The 13,633-nt window shown below is 50.8% G+C and overlaps 1 protein-coding gene across 4 annotated transcripts in view; it reads right to left on the reverse strand.

The window, feature by feature from the left end:
* SNX29 (sorting nexin 29) overlaps positions 1-13,633 on the reverse strand; it is a 497,953-nt gene that overhangs the window by 226,549 nt on the left and 257,771 nt on the right. For all 4 annotated transcript variants that reach the window (XM_086691204.1, XM_086691206.1, XM_086691205.1 and 1 more), the window contains one exon: positions 11,934-12,040. In XM_086691204.1, the coding sequence (XP_086547330.1) occupies positions 11,934-12,040 (107 nt within the window). The remainder of the gene's footprint in view (positions 1-11,933; positions 12,041-13,633) is intronic.

Raw genomic sequence — 13,633 nt, forward strand, 5'->3', positions numbered from 1 at the left:
TATCTTGCCCGGGCTAGGCCAAACCATGTCCCCTCCACCACCAGACCTCGCAGCTAACCCTCTCTTCTCTATGGTACTCGTTTTGGTTCTCTGACCCCTTGCTGCTGGAAATCACGGTTTGACTCCGCCACTAGGCTGTGAGCCCCTAAGGCAAGGACGAGGGTCATTCATCTATGTACCGACTCGGCTGGCAACTCAAGACGTTGTTTGTTCTTTCATATACTCATTCAAACGTTCACTGAGCGCCGACGTGGACGCTGGCATCCACCTCTCTGGCACCCATTTCCCGTCTAGCAATGGTCTCAGTTTTCATGTGGGGCCCCCTCTCCCCAGCCTTCCGCCTGCGTGTGTGAACAGGGCCCTCCCTTAGCCTAGCACATGAGTGAGATCCTGGCTGGAAAGGGAGTGTGGGATCTAAGCCGGCTCTATCCGAGTCAGCTGAAGCCTCTTGCTGGGAACGGAAGGAAACTCTTGCTTTTTCCTCTGCATGGGAACCTCAAACAAGAACATTTGTCCAGGGGTTATCACAGCCATGTATGACCAGGCCGAGGAGAGGGGGACATCCACAGAAGATGATGCCAACTCAGAAATGGTAGAGGCGGGGGCCAGACAGAGGGCAACAGGCACCTGGTAACACAGCTCGCATCTCACAATTCAGCCACACCTCAAGCCGGTGTCTCCCTGGGATCAAGGAATACTCTTCCTGGGGACAGTCAGGGTAGGTGGTGCTCTGACACAGTAACAAGCAAAGCCTGGCAGATCCGGTCTGCTCCTGCTCTCACCCAGCCTGTAGGGGGCCCAGCGGCGTGCCCGTGCCGCACCGCGCCCTCCAAGCAGCGACTCGGGAACCCAGGCTAGTGTTGTCTGTAGCCACGCCACACAGAACACACAGCTTCCAGGGTCACCACAGGAGAAATGCGAAGAAAATCCACTCCAGCCTTCAGCTTTGGACGACACTCGCCACTTCTACTGACAGCCCAACGGCCAGCAGCCGTCACAGGGTCCTGACCAAACCAGGAGGGAGACAGGGAAGGCCCCAGTCGTCTTCGTCCTGGAGGACAGCAATGACACAGGCCAGGCCTGATAAACACACAGCAGAGTCCCCGCCACCTGCAACCAAAAGCCTCCTCTGTGAGACAAGCACCAGCACCGGCCAGGTGGCAGGGGTCACGGCAGGTGGCAGGACAAGCACTGTGAACAAGGCAACGGAAGAGGATGAGGGGGAGGGGAAACAAAGACACAGGCAGGCCAGCACACAACACGACACTCGCACGACAAGGATAGCAGACAGGGCTGCGACGAGACACCTGGCCAACCGAACCTGGCCTTGGGCAGGGCAGCCGGGTGACGGGGAAAGCTCCTGGGAGAAGATCTGAAGGATGCAAGGCAGCAGCCGGGGCAAATGGGGAGGGAGCACGGAGAAAGAACAGGGATTCGGGTGAAGAGCAGCCTGTGGGCAGGTCTGGAGAGGAGAACACACACATCTGGGAACTAAAACAAGCTGAGGGAGGGGAGACCTGTGTCTCAAAGAGAAGGCACGAGCTGTAACACACAGGGTCTTACGGTGTGAACATGTTAAAAACACGTTTCGTCTAAATCCGTCTAAAGGCAAAGGTGAGCCATTTTGAGTTTTACGCAGGGAAACAGACTGGACCAACCCGGCCTAGAGCCGTTTTTCACCATTCCATCCTCGAGCATTAAAGTCAACCCCTCCCTCCTCCACGTCTCAGCCTTTGGCCCCACCCCCACCTGCTATAGCTCCACTCTGCCAGGGATACCTCCTAGATGCTACTGGTGGGCTGGCTGGTGGCCTGGGGTGGGACACTTCTGTCCCTTCACCTGGCCTATTCTCAACACTGAGCCCAACCCCAACAGGACAATGCCTCCTGTACCCACTTCTGTAGAGACGATTCCTTCTGAGGACCCAGAAGTAGCTCCAAGAAGCCACTTCCCGCTTCAAGGAGGAAAGCAAATATAAAACAGGCCCAAAAGAGTGTGGGTCTGAAAAGCTCAAAACCAGCCACCCCAATTACAACTTTTTTTTATCTACGTCCCAAAAAGGAGGAGTGGATCATTTTCCCTGGTGTCTAAGAAAGTTTCATCCGTTCACTGTCAAGGACACCAGACTCCCAGATCAGAGACAAAACCAGAAATGAGACTTCAACAGAACGGGAAGGCAGCCAAATGGAGACAGTGAGCCAACCGCAGGGCTTGTCACCATCACCAGAGGGCAGTGACTCCACCAGGACATGGGAAATGAGAGGCCCGAAGGTCTCAGAGAAATCAGAAGATGGGCAAGGCCAGACGCTAACAAGACTGGGGCGTGCGCGTGCCACACAGGGACACCGATGTCACCTGCAGCTGGCGATGCCCTGCCTAGGGCAACGTGCCCCCGAAAGACCAGGGAGCCAGAGCGAAGAAAGCCGGCCCGCCCGGTGAAAAGGGGCGCTGAGAAGAGTGGAGCTCCTCCTTTGTCGCACTGGGTGGGGAGCGTGTGCACACAGGAGCAGGTTGTGGACATCTGCTGAGCACGACCGACACCAGGAGCCGCCCGCCGTGTGAGCAAGCACTCAGGTTTGTTTGTGGGTATGGAGCGTGTCAGTGAGAATTTATCTCTGTGACCCCTCCTCATCCCTGCCGTAACTCCCGGGTCTGACAAGCTGATGGCCGGCTCACTGGCCAGTGCCTTCACGGCCCAGGCTCTGAAAAAGCCAAGTGAGAGCCAGCCAGGAAGGCCCGGCTCCTCCTAGCTGGGCATCAGGAGGCCCTAAGAGCGAAAGCGCTGGTGTGGGAGTCAGACGGCCAGGGTCGCGTGCTGGCTCTTCGCACACAAGTCCTGTGACCTCGGACGGGGCTCTCTGCTCCAAGCCTTGGTTTCCTCATCTGTGAGGATGTACCAAACATTAAACAATCCAAGGTGCCACCATCAGCACACGCCTAGAAAGAGAGTAAGCCCTCAATTGATGCTAACTGCTGTCACCATCATTATCATAGATTATTGGCTGCTTTTCTTTACATAAATGTCACCAGAAGCCAAACAGATCACAGAGTGTTCTTACCAGCTTTATGCTTCAGCTTACTTCCCATTAATAGTAACCTGCCATCATAATGAGAATAAATGCTGCTAATATGCCATTTATTTCACCCATGAGCAAAATTCAGGGAATGACTACATTCATACGATAAACGATAAGCATCCTATAATTTGAAAAATCAAAGTACATAATAAGCCCTCAAAAACACTGGTGGGAGAAATTCTCCAGTTTCTTCAATAAATTACAAGTAAAACAAGGGGGCCAGGGAAGATACAGGTGGGAAACCTGTAGTTTGAGAGACCTTAGGGGTCTATGAACCAATCACAGTATGTGGATGGATCCTATCTGGACATGAGTCAAACATGTGTCTGGACTGGAAATCTGAACACTCACCAGAGACTTGATGATATTAAGGAACTATTGCTGACTTGTAGGTAGGATAGTGATATGCGTAGGCTGTTTTTCCTTTTTAAAAAAGGGGAAACCCTATGTTTTATAAGAGATTAAAATACTTTGGGATGAAATCAGGCCATCCTTTGGATTTGCTTCCAACACAAGGAGAAGATGGGGAAGTGGAAAGATACACGGACGAAGCAAGACTGGCCACGCGAGTTCACAAGGGTGGAGGTTCACGGACCGTACGCAGAAGCTCATGTGTTGTCCTGCCTACTCTTAAATACATGTGAAGAATCCACAGCACAAACACCCTTTTAACGACTACCGGCAGAGCCGCCTGTGGGAGACAGCCTGTCTCTTCTGAGGTCATCATCAGGGAATGAGCTCATTCATCAACACACGGGAGGCCGGGAGGCCCAGGGCGCTGGTGGAAACTTCGTAAGCCCCGGTCACTCCTCTCTGAACTCCTCAGTTCCCAGCGCTCCCAGCGCAGGGCCAGTGTGGCTGTGCTGGAGACACAGCCATGGTCAGTAGCAGCTGTAATCAATGTCTGACAGAAGCAAGGGGCACAGAGGAAGACAAGACCCAAGCTGGGCGGTCCTCAACGAACTAGAGGCTAAGCTTCCTCTCCCAGGCTCCTTCTGCCCCGAGGAGGGGGATCCGGAAGCAAGGGGCCCTCTGAAAGGTGCTCCGTTCACAGAAGTTCCTCTCTCCGATATTCCCATCTGAGATTCACCGGGACTGTGTGTGTGTGTGCATTTTAAAACCTCTTACCTTTTACAAATACATTCTGGAATAAGTGGGAATGAAGTTACATGAAATCTTGAGTTTGCTTCACAATACCGTGAAAGACTGCGCAGGAGACTGGGACAAAGAAGACGCGAGAGTGGTGAAGAGGTGGGTCACTATTGAAGCCAGGAGATGGGGACACACAGGCTCATGAGACTATTCTGGGTTTTGTACATGTTGCCACGTCTCCAAAATAAAAAGATTTAGAGAAGTCCTTAGAGGTTTAGTCTTGTCTGTCATTCACATTTTAGTGAGAATTACACCTACCCCTCCAGAAAAGAGAACTCCTTGCCAGGTTTCACTCATAGGTGACAACACTTCAACGGTCTTACTTTCTGAGAAAACATTTCCACGCCCCACCACGAGGGGAGAGCCTGGTCTTAATCACTCAGCACCTTGTGACTAAAATAACAAAAACAAACTCACACCCTATTTTTCATTAGGAGCAGAGGTCTCATGTAGATCTCAGCTCAGGGTTCTTCACCCTGAGTCCTTACATGGAATCTGGTACTCCACTGCAAACTTCATCATCCTTCTTTCGTATAAAAAGGACTCTCAGATCCATCAAGATGGCCTGATGCCACTAGGGCCAATTTATGAATCAAGTGCTGGCGGTCTGACCGTTCCCAAGGTCCAGGTCGCCTCAGGGAACTTTTCCATTATCTCCAGCATGTGGCTATGAATGTGTTTTTTTTTAGCCAGCTGCAGCTTACTTTTCCATTAATAGTAACCTGCCATTATAATGAGAATAAATGTTGCTAATATACCATTTATTTCACCCATGAGCAAAAATTCAGGGACCAACTACACTCACACAGTAAATGATAAGTATCCTATAATTTGAGAAATCAATCAAAAGCTAGCTGAGTCCTGACACACGGGAGGAAGTAAAAACCTGTTTGCAGAGAGGAGGGGCTGGCAGTTCTGAAGCAGGTGAACCGGCGATTTAACAGCAGGGATGCAGGGCCATACCTCAGAAGTTGGGTACGGAGGGGAGTGGGGGTGGCTCAGTTGGTTAAGTGTCTGACGCTGGCTCGGGTCACAATCTCACGGTCCGTGGGCTCGAGCTCCACGTCGGGCTCTGTGCTGACAGCTCGGAGCCTGGAGCCTGCTTCCGATTCTGTGTCTCCCTCTCTCTCTGCCCCTCCCCCGTTCACGCTCTGTCTCTGTCTCTCAAAAAAACGAATAAACGTTAAAAAAAATTTTTTTAAAAAAACCAACTTGGGTACAGAGAAGGGAGGTATAAAGGAGGCCTGGCAAGCAGAGACTGTAAGGGGAAATGAACGGAAATGTCATCTACTGCTAATACACACACACAGGTGACCTTGAACGACGTGGACATTACAGGCGTGACCTTCGCACAGTCAAAAATCTGCATGTAACTTCCGACTCCCCCAAAACTTAACTGCTAATGGCTGACTCTCGACCAGAAGCTTCACCGATAACATACCCAATTAACACGTACGGTGTATGTTATATCCTGTATTCTTACAATAAAGAATGTTAAAAGAAAACTCCATTTACAGTACTATACCGTATTTACTGGATAAAATCCCCATGTAAGTGGACCCACACGGCTGCTCAAGGGTCAACTGCATATATACAGCTCCTTATGAGCTGGGGTACTTTGAAGGTAAGTAACAGAAACAGACTCTAAACTACTGAGAAATCATCACTGTGAACAGAGAAGTGGGAGAAAACGGGCTCCGGTAAAGGACCGGACCCAGAATAGTGCTGCCAAGTTCAACGGGAATGCGGAGAGCACACAGGCAGCCGCTTCTGAATGAAGGGGCCTCCCACGCCCCGCTGCTGTTCACGCAAGAGTTAAAGCCCCTCTGCCTTGGCTCAGGCACCCTCCCGCCCCCGTGCCAAGGAAGGGCAGAGGACTTGGCTTTTCTCCCCTCCGTGAAAGCAAGCTGTGCCGAGGTCAACCCTCAAAACGAAACAAAACAAAACAAAAACCAGAAGGGAGAAAAGAAGGCCCGAAGATGCCTCCTCAAATTAGCCCTACCCGTTTGTATCACTGGCTGCATTTTACTGACAGAGAAATGAGGACTTAGAGAGGACAGGAGCGCCCCGGAACACACGGCAGGGAGTGACAACCTGTGCTCCGTCTCTCTGATGGGGGACAGGTGTGGTCTGCAGGCCACAAAGCTGGAGAAGGAGGGGCTGAAGGAATGCAGGAACAAAGTCAAATGCCACAGACATTTTACACTCTTCTTGACATACCTGGCGGAAAAGAACCGGGAAACCTCTACAAAGGACTCTAAACTGAAGGAACTGTCCTTAAAGGAGGTAAAGCAGACTTTTAGAACACATCTTCCTTGGACGCATCCATTGTCTTTTACCCTCAAGACCCTTGGTGAGCACAAATCAACTGCTCCTCATGGCTAGATCCTCAAGATAGATACGAAGTTTACAAAAGCAATTTCAAGCGTCCTTACTAACAGTAATGGAAAAAAAGGGAGGCACATTCTAGAAGCTCCCATAAGGTGCCTGAGCTCTTCCTCATCCTTGTGACCCAGGACCAAGCCCGGGGGCAATGAGGAACCAGTGGTACCCACCCGTGAGACATCAAAGACGCCACCAGGAAAGAAGGAAAATGCAATCCAGGGAAGTAAATGCCATTTGAGAGGCGTCTCTGCCTCAACTCACATCTTCTATGACCACCTCCTGGAACCATCAGCCATACGGCTCCCAGAGATGGGAAGGCCACGAGAGGAGGAGGAAGGAAGGAAGAAGGGGCTGGACACTTAGAAGGTCCTCAATAAACACGTGCTATAGGAGTTGGAACGGTCTGTCTGTCTGTCCCTCAGTGTCCTCTCCAGGCTCAAATTCCTCCTGAAATTGAGGGCCAGAAACAAGTCTGCCTCCCCTGAAGAACTCTTGTTTCCTCTCATCACATATCCCTCCTGAGCTATAGCAGTGCTCCGTATGACACCCTCGCAACCCAGGGCTTCATTAAGTCACATCTACCACTTTCTACAAACTTCGCAGTGAACGGCTGATTCCGCTCGAGAGACCGTCATTCGGCTTACTATTTAGGGAGCTCCTACTGTATGCTGGAAACACGTCCGGCAATTAACAAGCAGTTAAAAAGAAAACATCTACGGTTCCCTCGAGGAGCTCCCAGCCTGGGGCTCTATTCCACTCACTACAGAAGCAGGTAATTGCTGCCGCAACTAAGGAAGGGTGCGCGGTGTGCCCTCCCCGCAGCACCGCTGTGAACGGCGGGCGCCGTACCATCCCTGTTTTCTACCGCTTGTTTTCCTCCCTCCACACATTCTCTCCAACACGACCAGGGACCACCCCTTCTGTTCGGTCAGGCCCAGCCTCTGTTTCTCCCGTGAGAGCGGCCTTCCAGAGCGTGGCAGACAGATTACAGGTGTGCGCTCTCGTGCTGGGCGGCCTGGGTGATTGGAATCCAGCTCTGCTGCCTAGCAAGCCGAAAAATCTTGGGCACGTTCCTCAACTTCTCAAAGTTGAACAGCTGTGAACAGCTTCCTCCTTGACGAAGTCTGCTGAGGATCACATGAGTTCATCCACGTAAAGGCTTTCTTAGCGCGTGGCCCGGAAAGAAGCGTGCACCCAACAGCGAGCTGTGAGTATCACAGTGGCTGGCAAATAATCGGTGTTTTTATATTCGTGTTCTCCCTCCTCGCCAGGTGAGCCTACACCTGCCAGCATTCTCCCTTCCTTCTTGCTTTCAAAAGTTAACCATCACAGGGTGTCAAGAACCATCTCTCGATTGCCAGTCTTTGGTCCCTGATGCTCTCCAGCCATTAAAAGGCGACTCACGGTGTTGACTTTGGGTCCTGAGCTGCCAGGGGTGTGGGATCCAGGTCACTGAGCACTGATGTGTATGCAGTGTGCACGGGTGGACGAGGCGGCTTCAACGCTGAGAGACATCTAGGAAAAGAATGTTCAGGAACTCCCTTCTCACTGGAACGAATCACGAAAAAGTAACTCAGTTGTTGGGGTTCTTCAAACAGTCCTATTATTTAAAATGGAAGGTCGCTTCTCCCTCTGCTCCTGAAATTAAGGAAGTGCATCAACTCTTTCCCCACATGCTTTCATTACTTCACACAGACACGTGTTTAGAACCCCTTGGTAACAACCAACCATAATGAAATGACAGACAAGCATCACAAAGAACATTGAAAAGCACTCAATTACTGGTAACCTAAAGGGTTCGGCAAAAGTCTTGGGGTAAAGAGATGCCACGGACGAAAGATCACTGACACACGGACCTCCCTGTGCCATCAGAAACATAACGAAAAATCAGTCTGGGGGACCGAATGCCTTTGGAGGACCACCTCTGCTCCAAGCTCCCGTCCCTCCCCGCTCCTCCGCCATGGCCACCAACTCTATTACTGGTCCTGGAGTAAGGAGGTTGCAGACCACGAGACAGGAAGTTAAGGCTGACGAGACCAATTCTTAGCCCCCGACCACCACCCCCTCCGACGCAGCAGCTAACGAGAACGACAACGCAAGCGCACCCCACCGCCACCTTCCCTGCACGTCACTAACTCCGTTCAGGGAGATGGGGAGACTCTGTCACAGTCAAAGCAGGTGGTGGCACGGCCACACACAGCCTCCCAAGCACTGTCATCTGGCCCACCGACTTCAGCAGCCACAGCGCTACATCTCTCCACATGTCTGCTCTGTTCCAGACATGAGGGTCTCCTTTCTGGTCCTAGAACCTGCCTGTTCTCTCCCTGGGCAGGACCTTCGTCCTTGCCGTTTCCTATGCAGAAAGCAGGAACCCACCAAACACCAGATCAAGCAACTACTGTCCCACGGAACAAATGAACTACGGTGCTTCGCTCAGTGGGCCAAGCAGCCAGCCAAGGTCTTCTCGAGCCTTCACAGCCAGAGTTACCAAAAAGCAGGTCAGCTCTCCGGCCGGACGAACCTACAGGTGGATCGCTGCCTCAGGCCTGGGGCTGAGCATGCTCAAAGGAGTCAGGGGACAGGAGCACTAATCTCCGCAATGTGAGCAGGTCTGACCAAGTCCTTACAACTCAACACTCGGCCCTGGTTTTCCTGAAGGGACACAAGCTACCAACCCACTTCCACTCTGAGAAGAACCCTGCCACCGTTCTGAGCTCAAGAGCTCTTCATTCATTCAACGAACCAGAGACATGCCTGTCCTAGGAGAACTTAAAAATACTCGCATTACCACTTGCCGATAAACGGTAGCTGGGTATACACAGATGAGAACAGATGGTCTCTGCCTTCCGGGGACTCGAGGTCCTGGGGGAGACAAACACACAGGCTACCACAATCCTGAAGGAAGGGGGCCCATTCGCCTCTCCACCCAGGCTTTCTGGGAAGGCACTGATGGCCCAGCACCTGAGAGCACCAGCAGCCAACTCTGGTCAACGACCCCCCTGAATAGGGCTTCAAGGATAGGCGTTGGGGTGACGAGAGGCCCTGAGGGGACAGTCTCCTCAGGCCCTTCCATCCTGGTTTGGAACTCTTCCCCTATCAGCCTATTGTGCTAAGACCCCAGCTCTTTCCCCTTTGAGCTCCCTTGAGTTAGAATTCAAATTGTTTCTCACCTCCCTTCTTTAGATTTCATTAGCACCACAATGAAACAGACCACAAGGCTGTCAGCGGAAGCAGAGATGAGCCTAGGGGCTCCTCCTCAAAGACCCTGCCTCAAGGTCAGGCATGTCTCCAGGGTAACAATGGGTATTTTCCTGATTCCCAAAATAAAACACACCGTAGAATATTCACAAAGTACTACAAGTAGAGTTGTATACTTATAGGTGTATATGTGCATGACTTCTGATAAATACTATCACCATGTGACCACAACATATACAACATAGATATGCACTTATACAGTATATATTTTACATATGAGTTACCTAATTGAAAACTTAGCCCTCCAGCTTTACCACTGAGTACGGTGACAATTAATGGTTTCTTATTAAAAAAAAAAAAAAAAAAGTTTATCCTATCAGAGAAGTCCCTTTAATTTTTTTAAAGATTTCTTTTTTTTTTTTTTAATTTTTTTTTTCAACGTTTTTTATTTATTTTTGGGACAGAGAGAAACAGAGCATGAACGGGGGAGGGGCAGAGAGAGAGGGAGACACAGCATCGGAAACAGGCTCCAGGCTCCGAGCCATCAGCCCAGAGCCTGACGCGGGGCTCGAACTCACGGACCGCGAGATCGTGACCTGGCTGAAGTCGGACGCCCAACCGACTGCGCCACCCAGGCGCCCCTAAAGATTTCTTTTTAAGTTTATTTATTTTGAGAGAGACAGAGAGAGAGAGAGAGAGAGAGAAATCATGAGAGGGGGAAGGGCAGAGAGAGAGGAAGAGAAAGAATCCCAAGCAGGCTCCGCACAGTCAGTGCAGAGCCTGACATGGGGCTCAAACTCACGAACCGGGAGATCATGAGCAAAGCCAAGTCAAGAGTCAGAGGCTTAACCAACGAGCCACCCAGGTGCCCGCCTTTATTCTTTATCAGGAATATTTTTATCATAGAGCTGTCAACTCACTACTGAAAGGGCGGGCCTACGCCAGCCGACTCCATCTTGTTCTGTGTCCTTCACCTTGACCACACCTCCTCCCCTTGAGTAACCCCCCCCCCCACCTGCCTAACAGGACTCGGACCCTTCCCCAGGACCCTTCCCCAGCCAATCGGCTGAGGCCATAGCCATTACCTCACCAACTGCCCCCAGGCCCCAATAAAACCTTTGTCCTTTTGAAACTCGCTCTCTTTCCCTGGTATCTCACCGCTGCGTCGGTGCAGGTAGGGGATTGAGCTCGAGCTAGCTCGAATAAAGGCTCTTTGCTTTTGCATCGGACTCGGCTCCCTAGTGGTCTTTGGGGATCACGAATTCTGGGCATAACAACTACGTTGTACACTTGAAACATTATATATCAACTCTACATCAATGAAAAGTATTTTTGTTAGATATAGATAGAGATGATGAACATTATCAAATCACTTTTTAATACCAATCAAGATCACTATCTGGTGTTTCACCTTTAATTATTAATAAGCTGACTTGACTGATTTCCTAACATTAAGCCATCCTTGAAATTCTAAATAAGTCCCATTTTAATGTGGATTATAGATTTTTTATGCCGTCTTTGTGATTTTTTGATATTGGCATAATGCACATTTGAACCAAGATACAGACACGTGGACATAAAGACAGAGATGATGCTTTAAGGAAGCACAAAGAGCAAAATGGCCATAAAAGCATCCAGCTTTGCTATCTCCTAGGGACCCCCTCTATGTTCACAACTTTCTCCCGGTTGTTTGGTGCCCTGCAGGCAAGCTGGCCTCGTCTTCCATTCATGTGGATAATCCATGTTATCCTCGGAAAGAGACCATCTCATCCACGTGTGCGCACTGCTGAGCACAAAGTCGTTTGTCATATTCTCTCCTGTCTGTAATCTCCAAATCCAAGGGTCCATTTGTTTGCTTACTTTTAACATCACATTTTCGTTTTCTCTCCTTCCTTGCCACAGGCACCAAGACTTCCTAATTAAATATTTTCGAAGAACCCGCTCTAGGTTTTCTTCACCAAGCACAATGCTTTCACCATTTTGTGTTTTGCCTTGTTGGTGGGGAAGGGGGGGTAGGATCTGATTGCTCTGCTACCATCTGTGTGACAGGTTGGACCTGTTTCCGGGAAGTCCATGAAGCAGCCACCATGGGGGTAAACGCACAGGGACAGCCAGCCTTACCTCGATGAGCTTTCTCTCGTAGGAGCTCGCCAGCTCCTCGGCGACTTCTCCCGGCTTCTGCTCAGTGACTGCAACTTCTCCATCAACGTTCCAAAGGTTTGGGACAGCTTTAGGAAAACAAAGAAACCCCATAAATATTTTCACAGTAACCAAAAGTTATTCTCCCAGTGAAAAAATGTTTTGGTCTTTGCCAAATGGTTTCTCCACAGAGAGAGTGCTTTTGATGAGGCAGAAAAAAGATCCCAACTATTAATGACTTCACCCCTCCAACATTTTCACACAAGTACAGTGAAGTGAATGGTAAGAATGGAAGTGTCACAGGGACAGACGCACAGAAGTCTGGGGAACCGCCCGGTCACCACTCCCCATCCCAGAGCAAAACAGACGACGCACGGGCAAGACGTAGGAGCCTCCGTTTCCACCTGTTACGTTGGTCACATTTCTTTTTCTCCAACAGCACAGTTCCCCAGCGCAGGACCGCCCGCCTACAGCTGGACGTCAACGGCAGGGGTCAGGGCAGACGCAGAGCCGCTAAGAATGAACGTTTACCAACCGTGCTTAGGGCGGAAGCTAGGCAGCTTCGGGAAACACTCGACAACCGATGCAGAATCCCCAGAAAGGCCATCCAAACAAGAGACTGGCTCCCAGGCCAGCGCAGGAGTTAGGAGCACAGAAGACACTGGCGGGTGCCACTCCTCCTTTGAGAGTCGCATCCATGAATGCTTGCTTTGTAGAAAAGGACAAGAAGTGAGAACTGGGAACAAGCGGGCGAATTCCAAGAAAAACAAGGGAACACGGACAGGAAGGAAGTGCCCCACTGGCGTGGGTCAAGAATGTGGATTAGCCCCAAGCCCAGAAAGAAGCATCAGGTAAGCGGATTCCATCTCCTGCGTGTTCCAGGAGACGGAACTCCCGGACACCCCATCGGCTGAGGAGATGGTAGTGAAGGCCAGCCCCCCTCTGGCACCAGCAATTGGACAGACTGGGGGAGGATGAGAAAGTGGGCCAAGGCTAAGCAAAACTGGGGGTACTGAGTCTGCACCGACTGCGGCTCCGCCTTCAGCCCTCTCCCGGAGGCTCCATCAGGCCACGAGATAGAGGCCCAGAGGCAGCAGGGCCCTGAATGACGACACACATCCCACTGGAATGCGTCCTAAGCTGCTCCCATCCCAGGAGTGACCGCAGCCCAGCCAGTGCTGAGGACAGTGACCCAGGAACCCTCTGCAACCTGAAATAGGTACTGAGAAAACCTTTAAAGGGCTTCCACTTCAAGGTGACAGACTGAACACATTCATTTACGCTCGCATCCTCTGAGTCCCGTTGAAACACCAATTTTAAAAATTCTAGCAGCATCACCCTTGAGAAAGAAAGGGAGTGAGAGAGGGGACAAGACGACAAAATTCTAGAAGCCAAGAAGCAGGCCAATCACTGGCGAGCAACAAGACAGACCTGAGAGAGTTTCCTTCTGGGCTGCAGGTGCACAACACCAAAATACAATCTCATTCAAACGGGACAACTGGCCAACAGCTGACAAAGTGCTAATACAAGACATTTCTAGAAGTGGGGGGGAAGGGTAAACATGGGGCTGAATGTGAAGAGGAAAGATAAAAAAGTCTGTTTAAGAAGCAATTTGCAGAGGTGCCTGGGTGGCTCAGTCAGTTGAGTGTCAGACTTCGGCTCAGGTCATGATCTCACAGCTC

Source organism: Puma concolor, chromosome E3, assembly GCF_028749965.1.
Source record: "Puma concolor isolate L17-30 chromosome E3, mPumCon1.1.hap2, whole genome shotgun sequence".
Lineage (NCBI taxonomy): Eukaryota > Metazoa > Chordata > Mammalia > Carnivora > Felidae > Puma > Puma concolor.